A 23,326-nucleotide genomic window follows, 5' to 3' on the forward strand; every position below is an offset into this window, starting at 1 on the left:
GCACATGTACATGGAAAACAGCTGCATGAGATCAGATATTAAGCACTGGTCTTCATTGCAAGGCTTGTGAGCCAATGGCGGCTAGCGGAGACCACCTGGGATGGAGGAGAAAAAGAAAGAGATGCCAGACCTCGGGGAAGGGGAGGACAGAGATGCCAAACCCTGGTAGAGAGTAGGAGGAGGGAAGGAGAGAAGAGGAGATATCAGAGCACAGGAAGGGAGAAAGGGTAGGAGATATGTCAGACTACTGAGGGAGGAAGGAAGGAAAGAGAGATGCCAGACCAGGGGAAGGGAAAAAGAGAGTGAGATTCCAGAGGAAGAAGGAAGGAGAGGAGAGAGATGCCAGACCACAAGAAGAGAAAGGGAGAGAGATGTTTGACTACTGGAGAGGGAGGGAAGACGAGAGATGTTGGACTACTGGTGGTGGTCGGGGGGGGGGAGGGGTAGAGGAGAGAGTGCCAGAGAATGCCAGACCATGGAAAGGAGGAGGGAAGGAGAGGAGCGAGATATCAAACCAGGGAAGGAAGAGAGAGAAATTACATACTAAGTTAGGGGAGAAGGGAAGAGAAGGATAGATGCCAGATCAGAAATTGCGGTGGGAAGGAAGACAGGGTGAGAGATACCAGACTGGGAAGGAGAGGAAAAAAGGTGTCAGACCACCAGAGGGGAAGAGGGAGGAGATAATACATATACAGTCATGTGAAATTAAGACACCCCCATGAAATATTCAGTGCTTTCTTAAGAAATGTTCACATATTGATGTCAAATCCTTTTTTTATTTATCTCTGGAAAAGAAAGTGATATAATTGCAGGTAAACAGCAAAATTTTCCTTGATTTACTCATGAAACAAAAGATATCCACAAAAATGTGTATTCTAACTGAGGAATAAATTAGGACATCCCCACATATCCTCCCACTTAAAGTGGTTCAAATCACACACAGGTGTATCACATCAGGTGCACATGATTGGAACATCGTTACTCAACATTTTGAAAGAGGTTTGCCGTACTTAAACCTCAGACATTTAGTTTGGTGAGCTCCTGACTGCTACAGTGAGAGTGAACACCATAGTGAGATCAAAAGAGCTGTCTGAGGCCTTCAGAAAGAATATTGTAGCAGCTTATAAGTCTGGTAAGGGATTTAAAAAGATCTCAAAAGAATTTGACATTAGCCATTCCACGGTCCGGAAAATAGTGTACAAGAGGATGACTTTCCAAACAACTGCCAACATGCTCAGGTCCGGCCATCCAAGCAAGTTGAGCACCAGAGTAGACTGCAAGATGCTAAAAGAAATCTCCAAAACCCCTAAAATCTCATCACGGGACCTACAGCAGGCTCTTGCTACTGTTGATGTGAAAGTGCATGCCTCTACAATCAAAGAGACTGCACAAATGTAACTTGCATGGGAGGTGTGAAAGGAGGCAATCTTTGCTCTCTAGGAGAAACATCAAGGCCAGACTGAAGTTTGCCAGAGAGAATGTAGACAAACACCAGGACTTCTGGAATAGTGTTCTATGGACAGATGAGTTTAAAATTGAATTTGGACACCAGAAAAGAAGATGTGTTTGGCCTACACCAAATACAGCATTCCAGGAAAAGAACCTCATAACAACTGTTAAGCATGGAGGTAGAAATGTCATGGTTTGGGGATGTTTTGCTGCAGCAGGACCTGGCTAGCTCACCATCATAGAATTTACCATGAATTCTACTGTGTATCAGAGGGTACTTGTGGAACATGTGAGACCCATCTGTAAGAAAATTAAAGCTGAAGTGGAACTGGACCCTGCAACATGACAATGACCCAAAACATACCAGTAAATCCACCAAGGGCTGGCTGAAAACTAAGAAATGGAGAGTCCTGGAGATGCCAAGTCAAAGCCCTGATCTTAATCCCATTGAGATGCTGTGGGGTGATTTGAAACGGGCTATACATGCAAGAAACCCCTCAAACATCTCACAGCTGAAAGAATTCTGCATTGAGGAGTGGGCCAAACTTTCCTCAGACCGATGTCAGAGACTAGTAGATGGCTACAAGAAGTGTCTCACTGCAGTTATTTCAGTCAAAGGGGGTAAAACTAGCTATTAGGGTATAGGGTGTCCATATTTATTCCTCAGTTAGAATACACATTTTTGTGGATATCTTTTGTTTCATGAGTACCGTATTTTCACGCATATAACGCGCGCGTTATACACGATTTTAGAAACCGTGCATAACCTTGCGCGTTATACGCGTGAGCGCGTTCTACAACTTTTTTTTTTTACATAGTTCCCACCCCCCTAATGCCCGATTCATCATCCGGAAGGACCGCTCGCACTCCCACCCCGAAGGACTGTTCGCACTCCCACCCCGAAGGTACCCGCTCGCACTCCCACCCGAAGGACCGCTCGCACCCCCACCGCTCCCCCCCAATGGAGAAGCTGTCTACCTTGTTTCCGGATTGCCAGTGAGCCCAGCTGCTTCCTCTGACGGCGGTCCTGCCCCTTCTCTGAGCCCTGCTGCGCTGCTTCCTCTTCCGGCGGTCCCGCCCCTTCTTCTGAGCCATGCTGCACTGCTTCCTATTCGGCGGTTCCCGCCCTTTCTCTGACATCAGAGAAAGGGCAGGACCGCCCGAAGAGGATAGCAGCGTAGCGCAGGGCTCAGAGAAGGGGCGGGACCACCGGCAGAGGAAGCAGCTGGGCTCACTGGCATCCGGAAACAAGGTAGACAGCTTCTCCATGCGGGAGGAGGGGAGGCTGTGGGGGTGCGAGCGGTCCTTAGGGGTGGGGGTGCGAGCTCTCCTTCCGGGTGATGAATCGGGTGTCGGGGGGGGGGGGCATCAGGCTTTCAGGATGGGGACAGAACTTCAATGGGGACATGACTTTCAAGGGGGGACAGGCACACCTTCAAGGGGGGACAGGACTTCAAGGGGGGACAGGCACACCTTCAAGGGGGGACAGGACTTCAAGGGGGACAGGCAGACCGAAGGGGGTGAAAAAGCTATAAAATAAACCACACCAGCGAGTCAATGTGTTGAGAGGAAGAGGTGGTCTGGGAAATTCTGCTGAGAAAACTCCGGGTCCATTTCCACCCCCCAGCTACCCTAGTCCACTCCACTCAACTGGTTCACACACTGAGTGGGTCTTTGGGTGTTGTGCCTGGGTAGTTGTTTTGGGATCTCTTCTAGTGGTTTGTCAGTATCTCCTTGTGGTCCAAGGAAGGAAACTTTGTTAACCTTAGCATTGACCTTCAGAATATATTTGTAACAGACGCTGCTTGTGTGGCATTAGGCTATGTAGTGATTCGAAAGAAAAAAAACGACCTTTGCACATTTTTGCACTAGGTACCGTATATGGTGGTTGTATGAGGAGATTCACATTTCCTGCACAGCTAAGTCTGTGTGAAGTTACCTTGTTCTTTCTGTATTTGACATCTAGCAAGGTCTCTGTTTGGAAAGAAAGATTTAAGTATGGTAAAAGCAGATAGCGTTGCTGGTTTTAAAAAGGTTTTAGACAAATTCCTGGAGGAAAAGTCCATAGTCTGTTATTAAGACATGGGGGAAGCGTCTGCTTGCCCTGGATCGGTAGCATGGAATGTTGTTATTCTTGGGTTTTGACCAGGTATTTACCGTAGTGACCTGGATTGGCTATCCATGAGAATGGGCTACTGTGCATGATGGACCATTGGACTGACCCAGTTAGGCTATTTCTTATGTTCTCATCTGTAGGGGCCTTTGTTTTCACTTATTTTAATGTATCTTTTTCTGGGAACTTTATCAGTGTTTTTTAATAATGGGAACAAAATGGAAGAGAATTACCGTAATGTGTGTGGAATTGGGGGGGGGGGGGTTAACTACCATAATTTCTTCTGCTAAATAATTCAATCCATCCTCAACCAGACATAGGAGAACTCACGCACCATTCACACACCCTCCAACCAAAACGGTCAAAAGAAAAAAATGTTCATTCTTTATAAACAACCGTATATACTTTTAATCTAGAGTTAGTGAGTATGAATTCAGCAACAAGAACAGAAATCACTGTTCATTCTTATAAACTATACATTAACCGGTAATCTACGGTAGATCAAACGAAGTATTCAAGGACAAATAATCTAAATACAGTTACTGTAGTTACAGTAAAGTTGTAAATAAACAAAGTTTACAGTGTTTATTCAGTCATTCATCATCACAGTCATCTGAATCCTTGAATCCATCAAAATCCGAATTGTCTCATCGTCATTAAATAAAGTGAGCACGGCCTGCAGACGATCCTCGTTTATTTCCGAATGTGATATCGTCATCGTCGTCGTTCATCATCGCTGATATCCGTGTTGTTTGCCTCCTTCCGCTGCACTGGTAGTAGCCGTAGTGTCATTGGTTTCATAAACAATGCCCGCTTTTTCTAAATCCGTTTCGAATAGTATTGGTGTTATTTTTGTCCCATGCTGTAGCCACCCACTTGCAGACTTCTGTGAAAGTTGCCCGCTTCAGCCGCCCCGCGGATGTGTACTCGTGCGTTGCCGACACTTCATCCACTCCTCCCACTCCTTTCTAACAAAGTCTTGAATGGATGATTCACTGCGATGTCAAGTGGCTGCAGCTTACACGTCAGGCCTCCAGGTTATCACAGCCGATGTGGGCACGTAGTAGAATTAATGTAGGCCTAAACATTTTTTTTCTTTGTGGGCAGCCATGGCATCAAAATTAACAAGGATTTTTTTGCAAAGAATCCACCCTGTCTTGCCCTAAAGCATTTATCTACCCACAATCTCATTACGTCGCAGTCCATCCATCCCTTCTTGTTGCAGTGCACACCACACTGGTGGGCAGCTTTTCATGGGGCATAGTGACCCTTTTGAAAATGAGCATGGGCTTTAACTTAACCCCGCTAGCTGAGCAACCAAGAACGACTGTAAAACACGTTCTTTCATGCCCAGTTGTGGTGATGGCAACAGATTTAGTACCTGTGGGGGCTACGGTTCTTGTCGCTGGAATGTCGAATGCCATTGGAATTTCATCCATGTTGATGACGTCCTTTGCAGTGATGGCAAGTTCAGATATTTCTTTAGCGACTTAGTCACGGAAATCAATCAATTTTTTGCTGCCAGTCATCCGGAAGTCGCTGGCCAACAGTTGTTCTCATTCGAACTGATAGTCCGTTCCTTTTCATAAATTTTGAGATCCATGTGAAGCAGCTTTGAAGTCGGGTATTCCTCTTCTATTGGCAAGTAGTTTTACCTTCATCTGAATCGCAACAGTTAGAGACTGATTGATTTTTGCTCTCTTCTCGCCAGAATCCACTGCTTCAAGTCATCCTCCAGCTGAGGCCATTTTGGTTTGGCCCCACGACATGGCCCGTTTGCGCGGATTGCATTTCTCCAGTTCCTTCTTATCTTTTCTCCATTCATGCACCGATGTTTCTCCAACATCGAACTCTCTCGCTGCGGCCCGGTTGCCTATTTCCTCAGCTTTCGCAACGACTTGAAGCTTAAAGTCCGCTGTATATGACTTTCGTCTCATTCCTGCCATTATGGCGGTAAATTTAAATTTAATTGATAAACTGTACTACCGGGTAGATAAATGCAGAATACCAATCTGAAGAGATCAAATTACTAAAATGTGGGCTCTTACATGCAGCATCTCTTTATAGGCTTACCCAAAGGCTGAGATGCTGTTGTAAAGGCAACAATGGTATTCACTGGGCCAAATTACAAGGCAGATAGAGGGGGACAAAGCCATGTGGTCAAATAGCACGCCACGACAAGGCCCGCTTAGTGACAGGTCAAAAGCGCGCCCCGACAACCCGGCGCAGAAAACTGAGCGGCAAGCATGCTCAGATCATCTTCTTTGTCTGTAGATGGTCTGCGCATGCTTACAGAGTCGGTAAGCAGGACAGGGCGGCGAAAGGAGCAGTCGGGACCAGAGGAGACTCGGCATGGGCTGGCAAGGTTTGGACGGGACCAGAGGAGACTCGGGGCAGTGTCGGACCAGAGGAGACTCGGGGCAGGGCTGGCAAGGTTTGGACGGGACCAGAGGAGACTCGGGGCAGAGTCGGGACCAGAGGAGACTCGGGCAGGGCTGGCAAGGTTTGGACGGGACCAGAGGAGACTCGGGGCAGAGTCGGGTACCAGAGAGACTCGGGCAGGGCTGGAAGGAGAGTCGGGGCGGCGACTAGGAGAATCGGGGCGGCAAGCAGCATGCGCGGTATATGCGTATGTACGCTATATAAATTTTTTAAAATATATATTTCGGTTTCCCGCACGCTATACCCGTGTGCGCGTTTTACTCGGGTGCGCGTTATCTACGTGATCAAGGAAAATTTTGTTGTTTACCCTGCAATTACATCACTTTCTTATCGATAAATAAAAAAAGATTTGACATCGTATATGTGAACATTTCTTAAGAAAGAACTGAATATTTCATGGGGTGTCCTAATTTTTTCACATGACTGTAGATGAGAGGGGTGGGGAAGAAAAGATGGAAATGGGGGAGAAGAAAGAGAGAGGGAAGGAATGGTACACTTGGATGGAGGGGAGGGGAAGGGCAGAGAGAGAGAAGATATGGTGCATGTGGATAGATTGGAAGAGAAAACATGGAAAAGCAGATTTGAGAAGGAAGTAGGAAAATTGAATAAAGTTGAATATTAAAAGTTAATATTAAAGATGGATGTAGGACAGAATGGTGAAGACGATAAATATAGCAAATGCATAAGAAGGCCCTTGAAACAAGAGTTAAGAGCATAGACTGAAGGAAGTGCAACCAGAGACTGGGAAAAAATAAAATCTCCGGACAACAAATGTAAGAAAAGATTTTATTTTCAATTTAGTGAATGAAATGTTAGTTTTGAGAATTTACTTACGCTTTCTATATTTTGCACTATTCAGGAAGAAATTAATTTCTATTTCTCTGGTGTTGAATTATATGCAGAGTCTGGCATCTTAGGGTTTCGTTTGTATATATTAGGACTTTTCATTTTTGGTCCTCTATTTGCATAGGGTTTATCCGTGTTCTGCATGTGTGATCAAGGCCAGGTGTTCTGGTAAGAATGAATGTTGAGAAGTGTTACTTGTGTCATGGCCCAAAATGGCCCTTGCTTAAAAATTAGCAAAGACCACTGGCCTAGACTGAAACTTTATTTTTGAAATTTATTTGTATGTTTAATTAGGAATCTGAGTACCATCTTTGCATAATTTTGTTTAAATATCTATTTATCTCATACACATGTAAAGAAAATGGTGGGTGGGTATCACAGAGAGTACTACTATATGTAAAGTAGATGGTGGTTGTTTATTTTTGTTCACCCAGCTGTCTTTGATTTGGTATCCCTCTGAATTCTGTTGCTCCATTGGATTTTTGTTCAAGCTTAAAACACACTAGTTTGAATTTCAATAATTTTTTGGACTACTTACTTTTTGGATAATTAGGATTCTTTTAATCTGTACCTTGCCAAATCTAACTAGAATTGATAAATTGTTCTGCCTTGTGGCAAAAGATACCCTATGCACATAGGCCCTCATCACCAGAAGGAAAAAGAAGAATTTCAGATGTTCGGTGTAGGCCACAAAGCCTAAAATTCTTGCATGTATAAAATATAATTACCGTATTTTCACGTAGATAACGCGCACCCGTGTAAAACGCGCACACGGGTATAGCGCGCGAAAAACACAAATTTATGTACAGAAATTTTTATATACCGCGCACACCCGTATACCGCACATGCTGCCCAACTCTCCTTTCGCCCGCCCCGACTCTCCTCTGGCCACCCCGACTCTCCTCTCCCCTTGAAGTCCTGTCCCCCCCCTGAAAGCCTGATGCCCCCTGAAGTCCGATTCCCCCCCCCCCCCCCCGCAGGACCGATCGCACCTCCACCCCGAAGGAATGCTCGCACGCACCCGCACCCCCACCCCGAAGGACCACTCGTACGTACTTGTACTCGCACCCCCACCCTGAAGGACCGCTCGCACCCCCACAGCCTCCCGACCCCCCCCCCATCATGTAGAAGCTCCTACCGGTATCCTGCTGCTTCCTCTTGGCGGTCCCGACTCCCCGACACGATCGGGGTAAGAGGGAGCTCAAGCCCTCTTGCCCCAGCCAACCACGGCACCCCCGACACGATCGGGGCAAGAGGGAGCTCAAGCCCTCTTGCCCCAGCCAACCGCGGCACCCCCGACACGATCGGAGCAAAAGGGAGCCCAAGCCCTCTTGCCCCGCCGACTCCCCAACTCCCCGACAATATCGGGCCAGGAGGGAGCCCAAGTCCTCCTGGCCCTGGCGATCCCCCCCCCCCCCTGCTAGTTGTTTGGGCCAGGAGGGAGCCCAAACCCTCCTGGCCACGGCAATCCCCTACCCCCACCCCGCACTACATTACGGGCAGGAGGGATCCCAGGCCCTCCTGCCCTCGACGCAAACCCCCCTCCCCCCAACGACCGCCCCCCCCAGCCGACCCGCGACCCCCCTGGACGACCCCCACGACACCCCCACCCCCCTTCCCCGTACCTTTGTGTAGTTGACCAGACAGACGGGAGCCAAACCCGCCTGTCCGGCAGGCAGCCAACGACGGAATGAGGCCGGATTGGCCCATCCGTCCCAAAGCTCTGCCTACTGGTGGGGCCTAAGGCGCCTAGACCAATCAGAATAGGCCAGGGAGCCTTAGGTCCCTCCTGGTGGCGGGGCCTTGGGCACATGGTCGGGTGGGAGGTTCTTGGGGGGGGCGGTCGTTGGGGGGAGGGGGGTTTGCGTCGAGGGCAGGAGGGCCTGGGATCCCTCCTGCCAGTAATGTAGTGCGGGGTGGGGGTAGGGGGTCGCCATGGCCAGGAGGGTTTGGGCTCCCTCCTGGCCCGAACAACTAGCGGGGGGGGGGGGGATCGCCAGGGCCAGGAGAACTTGGGCTCCCTTTTGCCCCGATCGTGTCGGGGGTGCCGCGGTTGGCTGGTGCAAGAGGGCTTGAGCTCCCTCTTGCCCCGATCGTGTCGGGTGTCGGGACCGCCAAGAGGAAGCAGCAGGACACCGGTAGGAGCTTTTACATGATGGGGGGGTCGGGAGGCTGTGGGGGTGCGAGCGGTCCTTCAGGGTGGGGGTGCGGGTGGGAGTGCGTGCGAGTGGTCCTTCGGGGTGGGGGTGCGAGTGCGTGCGAGCGGTCCTTTGGGGTGGGGGTGCAAGCGGTCCTGCGGGGAGGGTGAATCGGACGTCGGGGGGGGGAACTATGTAAAAAAAATTTTGTACAACGCGCTCACGCGTATACCACGCAAGGTTATACACAGTTTGTAAAAACACGTATAACGCGTGCGTTATATGCGTGAAAATACGGTAATTTACCACCTTTATAAATTTCTTTCAAGTTCTTTGTTATATTTTAAATTATTCTTAGAAGTGCTCAGTTTAATTTTCAAAGGCACTTGGACAAAGCAGCAGATGATTTGAGGATAAGCTCCTTCTCTGCCACTATACAAATGATGCCGCTGAAATCTCTAATCATAGCATTGTATGGTGAAGCAAGGGAGCCTTGCCTAACTATATGGATAAAGGTGATATTGAGCTTGGAGGTACTTTCTTGAGCTTACTCTGCCAGGGAAAGTATGCAGACTCGCCAGGCTGTGCTGCTGCTTGTAGGTCAATCTCTTGAAGTACATGTGGAGCCAGCCTGCTTTGTAGTCTTTCAAGGGCTTGGGGTCTGTTCCCTTGGGAGCTTGCTCACCTGCTGATTTATCGGAGGCTCGTCTCTGCGGTCCCTGTGTAACAACCCTCTAGTTATCAGGGAGCTGGCTGTGAATTATTTCCCCTCGAAATGCCGCGTGGCTTTTCGGGGGTTGGAGTCCTAGGTCAGAGTCTTTCTGACTGGCAGCCAGAAGATTTCCAGTAGTGGATTCATTCCCAGCAGTTTCTGAGGCAGAAATCCTTTCCCTGCAGGCAGGCACAGTGAGTTCTCCCATTATTCCTTAGGAGGGGGTGGGGAGGTGGGGGGGAGTTGTCTGAAAAATGTAAATCTGAGAGTTTTGTGGTCTTGGAATTAGGTTCCCCCAACTCCAAAAACACCTTTTTCAAAGTGTTTTTGTTTTTCAGGAAAGCTGCGATGGGCAGGTGTGATTTTACTGGCAGCAGCAGCCATCTTTGAATTTTATATACAGGTACTCGTCGACTTACGACCTATGCAAGTTACGACTGTTCGACTTTACAATGCGTTTACGACATTTCCCCCACCAGCTGTTAGCAGTGCCAGTCTCCCACACTCCCAAGTCTCGCTATGCAGCAGTAATAATATAAAGAGGAGGAGGTGCCACAACGAATGTTCACCACAAAGGGATTGTGTAGTGTTTGACTTAAAGTAAGAAAAAGTTGATAAAATATTACTTTAAGATGATTACAATATCATTACCCAGTCTAATACAAAATTCTTACCTTAATCTAACATAGGCCAACTTACGTCCTGATCAACTTACGACCTGTCAGTCAGAACCAATTGTGGTCGTAAGTCGACGAGTACCTGTATCTTATTTTGAAAAGCTTTCTGACTCAAAACCCCTCATTTTGCTCAGGGATCATCTGCAATAGATTATCCAGGCCAATCTACCCCGTCTCATGCCTTTTTTGTGCAGAGCTGTTGGCAGATGAGTGGCCATGGGGTGCAGGAGAAAGGGATAGGAGTTTCAGGCATAGCCTCCTTAGAGTCCCCAGATCAGGAAACCCCCCCAAAAAACAGGCCTATAGGGAAGAGAACCTGTTGAGAAGCCACACGCGATGAGGGTTTGAAATGCAAGCACATGTAGGCCCAATTACCCCAGTCAGCAGTCCTGCAGGGCCTCCTGTTCAGGGATTTTTCAGACTTTCAGTCTCTTGTGGAAAGCCTATTTGATGGGCCCGGGAAGTGTTGTGCTGCCTGTGAATTTGCCATCTCTGGTTCAGGGAGAGTTCTGTCCCATGCAGGATTTGCCACTTTGGAACAAGCCGGCTCCAAGTGTTGGTGACCATTTGTAGTAGGATTGGAAGGAAAGGAAGTCACTTTCCATGCCTTTATTATCTCAAAGATCTGTTGCGTCCTTGGATGATTTAGGGTCCCTGACTGGAACTAGAGGCTTTTTTGCAGTGTGAATGCCTCCTCACATTGGCAAGAGACTGTCATTTTTCTGGAGGGAATGGGAACAGATCTCATCAAACTGCTGGATTCTGGACATTTTTCAGGAGGGGCACAAGATCAAATTTTTTTCACCCTCGCCAGATCTGTTCCTCAACTCCCTAGCTAAACGGCCAGTAAAGGAGGCCAGGGTCTGAGCAACGGTACGACTCTTTGGACATACATGCTATAGAATCAGTTCCTGAAGATGAAATGGGCTTAAGCAGATATTTCATAGTGTCCAAGAAAGGAACAGAAAGTTGGAGGCCTATCCTGGATCGAAATTCCGTAAAGGCACTGAGAGTTCCATGTTTCCGCAAGGAGATGGTCCAGTCTGTCATTTTGGCGGTGACTCCAGGGAAATTGCTAGCCTCCTTGGATTTAATGGAGGCGTATCTTTACATTCCCATTTTTCTGCATCACAGAAATTATCTGAGATTCCATGTTCTCCAGTGGCATTTCCAATTTGTGGCGCTGCCTTTCAGATTGGCCACGGCCCTATACATCTTTACCAAGTTAATGGTGGTGGCGATGGCTCATCTTCTCAGGATGGACATACAGGTTCAATCATGTCTGGATGATTGGCTAATCAGAGCCCCCTCAAGATAGGAAGGCAAGCATGCACTGCAACAGGTGGTAGAAGTCCTCCAGGGACTTTAAGAAAAGTCAACTAGAGCCGACTCAACACTTGGAATATCTGGGAATCCACTTTGACACCATGCAAACAGAAGCTCAGGAAGCAGAACACAGATCTTGGTGTTACCAAGCCCCACAACCTCTCATTATCTTTAGGTGCTGGGCTTGATGGAGGCCTCCCTGTGGAAGTTGATCCCTAGGCGAGAGTGCATGTGTATCTACTCCAGTATTCCCTCCAGGTGGTCCCAGCAAAGATATTCTCTACAGATGCAACTCCCCTGGTCATGATACAGCTTACAATGGTGGCTTCATGGGGATGCCTTATTGAAGGGCATGCCCCTCAGAATCACCTCTTGTCCATCTGAGCGCTGGGGGGACCCACTGCTGTGGTCACCCTCTCCAGGCCAGGTGAACCACATTGGAAAGCAAGTGGTACATAAATCATCTGGAGCTGAGAGTCATTAGTTTGGCTTTTTGACAGCAAAGGAGTATTCCCCAACACTGTGGTAGCATATGTGAACAGACATCAGAAGTGCCCCATTACACCTAGAGGCATATTTGTTGTTCAAGTGGGCAGAAGCTCACAGGTGCTCTCGGCAGCCTATGTGGCAGGAGTGAAGAATGTCCAGGCCGACTTTCTAAGTAGGCAGACTCCGGATCCAGGGGAATGGTCCTTGCCCCAGAGAGCATTCAGCCTCATTGTGCGGTGCTGGAGAAGACCAGAAATGGATCTAATGGCCTCAGCCAAGAACGCAAAGGCAGATCACTTCTATAGTCAAAGAGCTAAACCAGAAAGCACAAGTCTGGGCTCCCTGGCCCTCAGAGAATCTATTCTGTTTCTCTACCATGAGCCATGGTGGGTTAGATCATGTGCAGAGTCATGAGCCACCAGGGTCTAGTATTACTGGTATCTCTTGACTTGGTATGCAAATAGGTAGCTGTCTCAAGCTACTGGTTCATCTGGGGCTCCTCAGTCAGGGTCCAGTTCCTATTGAGAGTCCAGAGTGCTTTGCTCTTATGGCATGGCTCTTGAGCACACAACCTTAACTCAAAAGGTTTATTTGGAGGTAGTCATTGTGACTCTTCTGAGAGCAAAGAAGCCTGTGATGTTTGCAGCTTACACCAAGACCTGGAAGGCTTTCTAATTATGGTGCGCCAAGTAGAAGATAGAGCCTTATCAGGCTCCAATTCCGGTGATCCTCGCAATTTTACTAGCCGGACTAAAGGCCTAGCGATTGCATCTCTCATCAAAGTACAGGTGGCTGGCCTCTCATGGATTTTGGGCTTGGGGAGGTAAGCAGTCGTTGGTATCTCATCCAGACATCACCTGGTTGTTGAAGGGGAACTCAATTTGCGTCTTCCATTCTGTCAGCCTTTCCCATCGTGGGACCTTAATATCGTTCTGAAGGGTCTCTTTAAGGCCCTTTATCAACCTCTGCAAGATGTGCCCTTTTGAACCTTATAGTCAAGACAGTATTTCTGGTGGCTGTATTCTCAGGAAAGCGAATCTCAGAATTATAAATTCTCTTCTGCAGGGATCCTTTCCTCAGGTTTACAGTGATTGGTCCCTTCCTTTCTACTAAAGGTGTGCTCAGCATTTCATGTTAATCAAGAAATTTGTTTGCCGGTTTTCACCCTAAGAGTTCATCTAAACAGGACAGGATTTTGCAGAGGCTAGATGTGTGAAGAGTCCTACTTCACTACTCGGAGAGGACCAATAATTCCCATTTCTCCGACAATCTTTTTGTGCTGACCACTCAATCAATGAGGCAAACAGCCTCCAAGGCTTCCATTGCCAGATGGATTTGCAAGGCAATTTCTTCGTCCTATATTGCCTGCGATAAACGGCCACTTATATCTCAGCACATTCGACTGGAAGTGTTGTTGCTTCCTGAGTGGAGACCCGGGCTGTTCCACCTGATGAAATCTGTAGAGCAGCTACTTGGTCTACTGTCTATACTTTTACAAGGTTCTACAGAATGGATGTGGTAGCTCGAGAGGATGCCGCATTTGGGTCCTCGGTGCTGTGAACAAGTTCATCTGTCTCTCCCTAGACATCTGACACTTCTTTGGTACAGAATCTTATATTTTTGTTATATGTATAGCAACAATATTCAGCCACTACACATGCAGCTTGGAAGATTAGGTTCTTACTGTTATAAGACTTATAAGGTTCTTTTCTGTTACAAGACATAGGATTCTGTACGGACTGCCCTGTGCAGACTTACAATTCACCTGTGTACTGCCTTGGACATTGCTGGTGTCCATTATGGGACTTTTGCTCCTGTCAATTGGATGAAAACCCCCCCCAAAAAATGAAGCTACAGGAGTATGAATAATGCTATTCTTCTTAAACTTTGTTTTTTTTAAATCTGATAGTGCTAGTTGCACATAGGTTGGCTCTTTGATACTCCTAAGTTACTAATTCATGTTAATTATTGCTCTTTTGTCATGAGTTACAGAGCTGAACAGAAATGTAGTTTGTCTCCGAGGAAATTCCCCTTTTCCCCTCCTAATTCTTTCTTCTGTTTCAGTGGAGTTCAATTGATTTGGTACTAACTGAAGAGGGAGCTATTCTCCACTGCTGAAGGGGAGGAGTTGAGAGATTTGAGTGACATCCATCTGCAAAGTTCATGACTAAGGGAGGACAAAAGCTTTAGTACAGAATCCTATGTCTTATAACAGAAGATTAATGAGGTAAGAACCTAATCTTCCAAGCTGCATGTGTAGTGGCTGAATATTGTTGCTATACATATAGCTACCGGCAGTGAACACATTCTGTGTATATATTCTGCATTGCCACCTTCCTATATAGTGTTGCTGAATATGTATGTGTGTGAGGGGTTGTTTTTTTAACATTGCTACTGGCATGAAATAAGTCACCACCTGGCTTGAAAATTTGAGCTGTTTATAGCTTTTCTGTTCTGCAGTTTTACTTGAGATAATTGGTTTTTTTTGTTTGTTTTTATGTTCTAACAGGTGAATGTCTATGTACTGGGAAAAACCTTCCTTCTCTTGGCCAGGGAGCTCTGCATAAATGCTCCAGCTATAGGTATTGTTTGGTTTGTAGCTGTCTTAAATTATTACAAAGTTTTATTGGTAAGATGTGGATTTTAGGAAGAGAGCATAGGGTATGGATTGAATAAGGAATCGTGATAACTAGGATCTGTCCTTGGAATGTGGATAGATGTTATGTTACTATGGGCTGGATTTTATATCAGTATGCTAATGTGAGAACTTAAAAAATGGCACCAGCCTTAGTAGCATGCAGATAACCCACACACGTTTACAACTGTTGCAAAGTTGGTGTAAATATGTGCATGTATTTTGCAATTCTAGTTTAAAAGGCATATGAGTCTTCAACCAGTGGGTTATTCACCTCTAGTCACGAGTTGTGTAGAAGGAATCATCTACATTTTTTTCTCTCTTGGCTTCGCCTCATTGGGCTATGTTATAGTTCCTCAGTTTTTTTCCTTTTACACACAAATTAGAATGGTTATTTCTGATCTACTCTGCTGTTTGTTTATTATTTTAAGAACATAAGAATTGCCATGGCCCCCAGGTTTTTATCCAAATTTTGAGGCTTCACGGTAGAGAATGACAGAGACAAATTTTTCCCCGTCCCCGCAGGAACTAATTTTCCTGTCCCGTCCTTGTGAGTTCTTTTCCTGTCCCTGCCCTATTCCTGCAAGCTCTGTCCTCATCTGCACAAGCCTCAAACACTTTAAATCACAAGTGTTCGAGGCTTGTGTAGTTAAGGCAAAGCTTACAGGAATGGGTCACGGACAGCAACAAAACTCACGGAAATGGGACTGGGAAATTGAGTTCCTGTGGGGACAGGGACAAATTTGTCCCTGTGTCATTTTCTACTTTATGGTACTCCAGAGGTCCCCAGTGTTACTGGGGTAACTGACTGGGAGAAGATACAACTCTCATGACTGAAGTCTGTAACTGGGAGGGCAACCCTTTTATTTGGAACCTATCTAGCTAGCCTACTTTAACTCTCTTGGAGGCTTGGAGGCTGTTCCTCTTGTAGCAAGGCTCGCTCATGGGTGGTTTCCGGAGCTGAGAGTATAGGCTGTGTGGCCCCCATGTCGGCCCTGAGGGCTCTATCAGGTGGCGGCTGTGTTTTTCCTTCCCCCTGAACTGCAACAGAACTGTGAGTATAGTCTCTTGCTGTCTCTGGGAGTCGGTGGGGGATGGGGTGTCAAATTTCAATTTTAAAGGTATATTAGGACTAGTATTTAGGTCCTCTATGTACAAAAACCCCTTTTCATCATTTTTTGTGTTTTAATATAGCTCTCCTGGTGGTGTTAAATGCTGCTGCAATGGCCATCTTGATTTCCTGATTTGTTTTAAAAGCCTCTGTCTGCCTCAGAACACTTTGATTTTGATTAAAATCACAATAGATGGACTCCTCAGGCTTTTTTTAACCCCTGATTCATTCCAGATTTGTGCTGGCTGGCTGAGGAGTGTCTGCTTAGGCCCTTTTGATTCCTCTGGGCCAAAAGTCACAAGTGACTCTGTTTTTGGGTCAAGCAATTGGATAATGACTCTGCTTCTTTAGTGAAGCGCAAATGCACAGAGACAGTGGGCCCATGAGAAGAAAAGAAGAGTCTCTGCAGGGGTCCTCTGGGCATCCTTATCAGGACTTTACTCCTTATTTTCTGAGTCTAATGCCTGAATACTTGAATTATTGAGGACGACCTGCACCGGTTGGGGTCTTGCTGGTGGTTGCACAGTAAGGTTTATCCTCCAATAAAAGTTCATTCACATTGAGGTCCAGTTGGAACAGGACTCGGATGATTGGGGTAACAATCTATGCCTTTACTCCCTAAAAGTGAATCTTCAGTTTTAGAAGATTCAGGTCTCATGCGGGGGCCACGAGCAGAGAGTCTGTGGCAGTCCTGGATCAGGGAGAGGACCCCATGGTATGCTGCCTTTTTAAGCTGGCATTCTTGCTGGAAGTCATTACAGGATCTTTGCGAGGAGTAAACAGGCAGATAGACAAGGGTGGACCCAGTTGACATCGTATAGCTAGATTTTCAGATGTCGTTCAACAAGGTCCCGCATGAACGACTACTTTGAACAATTGCGAGCCATGGCATGAGGGTGATATACTCACATGGATTAAAAACTGGTTGGCGGATAGGAAAAAGAGTCGGGGTAAATGGACAATACTCGGTTTGAAAAAGCATCACAAGAGGGGTGCCACAGGGTTCGGTGCGGGGGCCTATGCTCTTAAACATATTTATAAACGATCTGGAAATTGTTATGACGAGTGAGGCGATTAAATTTGCGGACGATACAAAGTTATTCAGAGTAGTGAGGACACAGAAAGATTGTAAAGACCTACAACGAGAAATAAACACACTCGAGGAATGGGCCACAAAATGGCAAATGAGGTTCAACGTGGATAAATGCAAGGTGATGCATGTTGGTAACAAAAATCATATGCACGAATACAGGGTATCCGGTGCTGTACTCGAAGAGAGCCCCCAGGAAAGAGATTTGGGAGTGCTTGTAGATAAGTCAATGAAGCCGTCCGTGCAATGTGTGGTGGTGGCAAAAAGGGCGAACAGAATGCTAGGAATGATTAAGAAGGGGTTCACAAACAGATCTGAGAAGGTTATCATGCCGCTGTAATGGTGCGCCCCCACCTGGAATACTACGTCCAACACTGGTCGCCGTACATGAAAAAGGACATAGTACTACTTGAAAGGATCCAGAGAAGAGTGACAAAAATAGTTAAGGGACTGGAGGAGTTTTCGTACAATGAGAGGCTAGAGAAACTGGTCCTCTTCTCCCTTGGGCAAGTCACTTAATCCTCCATAGCCCCAGGTACGTTAGATAGATTGTGAGCCCACCGGGACAGATAGGGAAAATGCTTGAGTACCTGACTGTAAAAACCGCTTAGATAACCTTGATAGGCGGTATATAAAAATCCTAATAATAATAAAGAGGAGACTGAGGGGGGACAAAATCGAAACATTCAAGATATTGAAGGGAATTGACTTAGTAGAAAGAGAGATTGTTCACCCTCTCCAAGGTGAAGAGAATGAGAGGGCACTCTAAAGTTAAAAGGGGATAGATTCCATACAAACGTAAGGAAGTTCTTCTTCACCCAGAGAGTGGTAGAAATCTGGAATGCTCTTCCAGAGGCTGTTATGGGGGAAAGCACCCTCCAGGGATTCAAGAAAGGGTTAGATAAGTTCCTGCTGAACCAGAACGTACGCAGATAAGGCTAGACTCAAACAGGGCACTAGTCTTTGACCTAAGGGCCGCCGCGTGAGTGGATTGCTGGGCATGATGGACCACTTGTCTGAACCAGCAGCGGCAATTCTTATGTTCTTATGAGTTAAAGCTTGAATTCCCACAGACCCTTGATGCTCAGATTTCTGTCATGAGCAGTTCTGATTTACTCATGAAACAAAAGATAAGAACATAAGAATAGCCTTACTTGGTCAGCCAAATGGTCCATTAAGCCCAGTAGCCTGTTCTCACGGTGGCCAATCCAGATCACTAGTACCTGGCCAAAACCCAAGCAGTAGCAGTATTCCATGCTGCCGATACAGAGCAAGCAGTGGCTTCCCGTATGTTTTTCTCAATAACAGACTATGGCCTTTTTCTCCAGGAATTTGTCCAAACCTTTCTTAAAACCAGCTACGCTATCCGCTCTTACCATATCCTCTGGCAACGTGTTCCAGAGCTTAACTATTCTCTGAGTGAAAAAAAATTTCTTCCTATTGGTTTTAAAAGTATTTCCCTGTAACTTCATTGAGTGTCCCCTAGTCTTTGTAATTTTTGAGTGAAAAATTGATCCAATTGTACCCGTTCTGCTCCACCCAGGATTTTGTAGCCTTCAATCATATCTTCCCTCAGCCGTCTCTTTTCCAAGCTGAAGAGCCCTAACCGTTTTAGTCTTTCCTCATACGAGAGGAGTTCCATTCCCTTTATCATCTTGATCGCTCTTCTTTGAACCTTTTCTAGCGCCACTATATCATTCTTGAGATAAGGAGACCAGAATTGAATGCAATACTCCAGATGAGGATGCACCATGGAGTAATACAGTGGCATTATAACATTCTTAGTCTTGTTAATCATGCCTTTTCTAATAATTCCTAGCATCCTGTTTGCTTTTTTGGCCGCCACCGCACATTGAGTGGAAGGTTTCATCGTATTGTCTACGATGATACCCAGATCCTTTTCTTGGGCGCTAATCTCCAAGGTGGACCCTAGCATCCGGTAACTGTGATTCAGGTTATTCTTCCCAATGTGCATCACTTTGCATTTTTACATTAAATTTCATCTGCCATTTGGATGCCCAGTCTTCCAATTTCCTAAGGTCTGCCTGCAATGTTTCACAACCTGCATGCGTTTTAATAACTTTGAACAGTTTAGTGTCATCTGCAAATTTAATCACATCACTCGTCGTTCCAATTTCCAGATCATTTATAAATAAGTTAAATAGCACCAGTCCTAGTACAGACCCCTGCAGCACTCCACTGTTTACTCTCCTCCATTGAGAAAAATGACCATTTAACCCTACCTTCTGTTTTCTATCCGATAACCAATTCCTAATCCACAACTGAACTTTGCCACCTATCCCATGACACTTTAATTTTCTCAGGAGCCTTTCGTGAGGAACTTTATAAAAAATGTGTATTCTAACTGAGGAATAAATTAGGACACCCCCACATATCCTCCCACTTATAATGGCTCAAATCACACACAGCAAGGAGCAATTAGTATGAAGTGTTTGCTGGTGATTTTCTTAAGTACTTTGAAAATGAGTGGAACTGGTAGGGAGGCATAAAGAAGATTTTGTTCCTATGGAATGGAAAAAGCATCTCTTGTTATTGCTTGCAGAGCTGGACATAAGGACAAAATATCATGCACTAGGCATTGTCTTGTGAAGCAAAGAAGTCCACCAGGGGAGTTCCCCCAGTGCCAAAATATTTGCTTCAGGATTGCGGGATTCAGAGTCAAGTTTTCAAGTTTTATTTAAAATTTGATACAAACACTTATTAAAACATTTCTACAATATTAGAAGAAGGGGGACATAGAAACACATATCAAAACCACACGTAGATAGATCAGACTTAACTAACCCATAAACATGAGGTAAAATAGGGGAGAACTACAAAATGTATAGGACAGGAAACAATTATGGTTTGAACAAGAAGAAGAGAGAAGGAGAAGATGGAAAAATAAAGATAAAAGGTTTTCAGAGAAATGTGAATGTGTCTAGTAATAGTCAGAATTCAATCTATTAGATATCAAAGGCGTCCCAGAAGAGAAAGCTATCCCATGCCTTCTTGAATTCAGATAGTCTCTGCCTTCACCACTTCTTCCGGGAGACTGTTCCACGTATCTACCACTAGCAATAGGCCATCTTGGACTCTCTGCATTTAACTTTGTTACTTCGTGCCTTCTCTCACCGTGGTTTGTGTTTATTTTATTCGCGAATCGCTGTTTTACTTTCTTTCTTTACAGTTTAAAAAAAAAAGAAGACTTATTTTAATTTTTACTTCAGTGACTGACTGGCGGGCCAGGCTGCGCGACGGCAGCCTGCGGTCTTCAACTTCACAGCGGCTCTCTTCCCTCATATGTCTTGGCCGGTCATGGGCTTCAAGAGCCACTGCCAGCGTGCGATTTCTCTCATGAATAGCGCCTGCCTATAATCCGAAGTCGTGCGAGTGCTGGGCTACTCTTCAACCTCGAGCCCTTAAACGTCATTGAGTTTTCTTGGAGAAATTCTTCAGCATGAACACCTCGGTGACACCCTCGACCTCGAGTGTTACCTCGGTCCCGCCTTCCAGCGAGGGTCCTCTTGCTTTCACCGACCTCGAGCCTCATCAGACTGTCCTCGTTTGGATTGTCTTTCACCTCGAGTACACCTGCTTTATCTTCCCCTGAGCTCCCCTCGGGACAGATACCTCAGCAGAAGGTTCCTGCACTGGTCCTCACCACTGCCACCTTGGAGCCTTTAGCCTCGGCAAGTGGCCCGGTTTCAGATGCGGATCCACTTTTGCAGACTTCTTTCCAGACCATGTTGGAGCAGCAATTTGTTCAGTTATTGAACAAATATGGTTCTGCCTCGACAATGCCTCCTGTAATCCAGCCTGGGCAATGAGCAGTCTCCTGCGAGGTCGAGTCCCTGCTTGTGCCTCGAGCTGAAGCTTCACACTCTATGCAAAGAGCAGAGTCTTTGTGAATGTCTGGTCTGGCTACTACACACTTGATGCAAGGAGTAAATTCTTTGCGAGTGTCTCGATTGAAACCTTCACGCTCTATGCAAGGAGTAGATTATTTGCGAGTGTTTTGATTGGAACCTTCACGCTCTATGCAAGGAGTAGATTATTTGCGAGTTTTTCGATTGGAACCTTCACACTCTATGCAAGGAGTAGATTATTTAGAAACATAGAAAAAAGCAGCAGAAAAGGGCTATAGCCCACCAAGTCTGCCCATTCCAAGTTTCCCCTCCCCTAAATTTACTCCCTTAAAGATCCCACGTGAGTATCCCATTTTCTCTTAAAATCCATCACGCTGCTGGCCTTTATCACCTGGAGTGGGAGTCTGTTCCAATGATCCACTACTCTTTCGGTGAAGAAGTACTTCCTGGAGTCGCCATGAAACTTCCCTCCCCTGATCTTCAGCGGATGCCCTCTGGTGGTTGAGGGTCCTATGAGCCAGAAGATATCATCTTCTGACTCAATGCGTCCCGTGATGTACTTATATGTTTCAATCATATCTCCCCGTTCTCTTCTTTCCTCAAGTGAGTACAATCGCAATTTTTAAAATCTTTCTTCATACGTGAGATCCTTGAGCCCCAAGACCATCCTGGTGGCCGTTTGCTGAACCGACTCGATCCTCAGCACGTCCTTTCGGTAGTGTGGTCTCCAAAACTGAACACAGTACTCCAAGTGAGGCCTCACCATGGCTCTGTACAACGGCATCATAACTTCAGGTCTCCTGCTGACGAAACCTCTGCGGATACACCCCATCATATGTCTTGCCCTGGAGGAAGCCTTCTCCACTTGATTGGAAACCTTCATGTCCTCACTAATGATCACCCCTAGGTCGCGTTCCGCCATGGTCCTAAACAAGGTCTCACCATTTAGTGCATAAGTTCTACGCGGGTTTCTCTTACCCAGGTACATTATCTTGCATTTTTTAGCATTGAAGCCTAGCTGCCAAGTAGTTGACCATTGTTCCAGCAACAGTAGGTCGCGTGTCATATTATCAGGTAATAAGCTTTTGCCTACTATGTTGCAAAGTTTGGCGTCGTCGGCGAACAGTGATACCCTTCCTCTAAGACCTTGTGTCATATCTCTTATGAATAAGTTAAATAGAATCGGGCCCAGGACCGAGCCCTGCAGCACTCCACTGATCACGTCCGATGCTTCGGATGGGGTACCGTTCACCACCACCTTCTGAAGTCTACCGCTCAGCCAATCCCCAACCCATGTAGTTAGAGTGTCTCCTAATCCTATCGATTTCAGCTTGTTCAGTAATCTTCGATGAGGGACGCTATCAAATGCTTTACTGATTTCCAAATATACCACGTCCAGTGACTGTCCGGCGTCCAGTTGTCTAGTAACCCAGTCAAAAAAGCTAATCAGATTAGATTGGCAGGATCTACCCTGGGTGAACCCGTGTTGGTGTGGATCACGCAGTTTTTCTTCGTCTAGGATTATGTCAAGATTCTGTTTGATCAGTGTTTCCATGAGTTTACACACTATAGATGTGAGACTCACTGGTCTGTAGTTTTCTGTCTCTGTCCTGCAGCCCTTTTTGTGGAGTGGGATTACGTTGGCGGTTTTCCAGTCCAAGGGGACCCTTCCTGTGCTTAGGGAAAGATTGAAAAGAACAGATGATGGTTCTGTCAGGAGTTCCCTTAACTCCCTGAGCATTCTGGGGTGTAGGTTATCCAGTCCCATGGCTTTGTTTACTTTGAGTCTTGATAGTTCGTCATAGACGCTATTGGGCGTAAATTCGAAAGCTTGAAATGGGTCTTTCTGGTTATCTCCCGTCTGCAGCTGTGGACCAGCTCCCGGCGCTTCGCGGGTGAACACTGAACAGAAGTATTTGTTTAGTAGTTCTGCCTTCTCAGAATCTGATTCCGCAAAGTTACCGTCCGATTGCTTCAGGCGTACTATCCCATCTTTGTTTCTTTTCCTGTCACTAATATAGCTGAAGAAAGATTTATCCCCTTTCTTAATTTTCCGTGCTAGCTCTTCCTCCATTTGGAGTTTGGCTTCTCTGACTGCTGTTTTGACAGCTTTAGATCTGTCTAGATAGTCCTCTTTCGCCCCCTCTCTGCCTAAATGTTTGTAGGTGATAAATGCGTCTTTTTTCTGTTTGACTAGGTCTGAAATTTCTTTACTGAACCATTGGGGTCTTTTGTTTCTCCTGCGTTTACTTACTGTCTTTATGTATCGGTCTGTTGCTTCGTGTAGGATGGACTTCAGAGACGACCACATATCCTCGATTGGAACCTTCACACTCTATGCAAGGAGTAGATTCTTTGCGAGTGTTTCGATTGGAACCTTCACACTCTATGCAAGGAGTAGATTATTTGCGAGTGTTTCGATTGGAACC

General features: G+C 46.1%; 1 protein-coding gene across 2 annotated transcripts in view; it reads left to right on the top strand.

Moving 5' to 3' along the window:
• Positions 1 to 23,326, top strand: part of BRF1 (BRF1 RNA polymerase III transcription initiation factor subunit) — a 360,212-nt gene that overhangs the window by 117,671 nt on the left and 219,215 nt on the right. For both annotated transcript variants that reach the window (XM_033952886.1, XM_033952885.1), the window contains exon 5: positions 14,702 to 14,774. In XM_033952886.1, the coding sequence (XP_033808777.1) occupies positions 14,702 to 14,774 (73 nt within the window). The remainder of the gene's footprint in view (positions 1 to 14,701; positions 14,775 to 23,326) is intronic.

The sequence above is a fragment of the Geotrypetes seraphini genome, chromosome 7, assembly GCF_902459505.1.
Source record: "Geotrypetes seraphini chromosome 7, aGeoSer1.1, whole genome shotgun sequence".
Classification (NCBI taxonomy): Eukaryota; Metazoa; Chordata; class Amphibia; order Gymnophiona; family Dermophiidae; genus Geotrypetes; species Geotrypetes seraphini.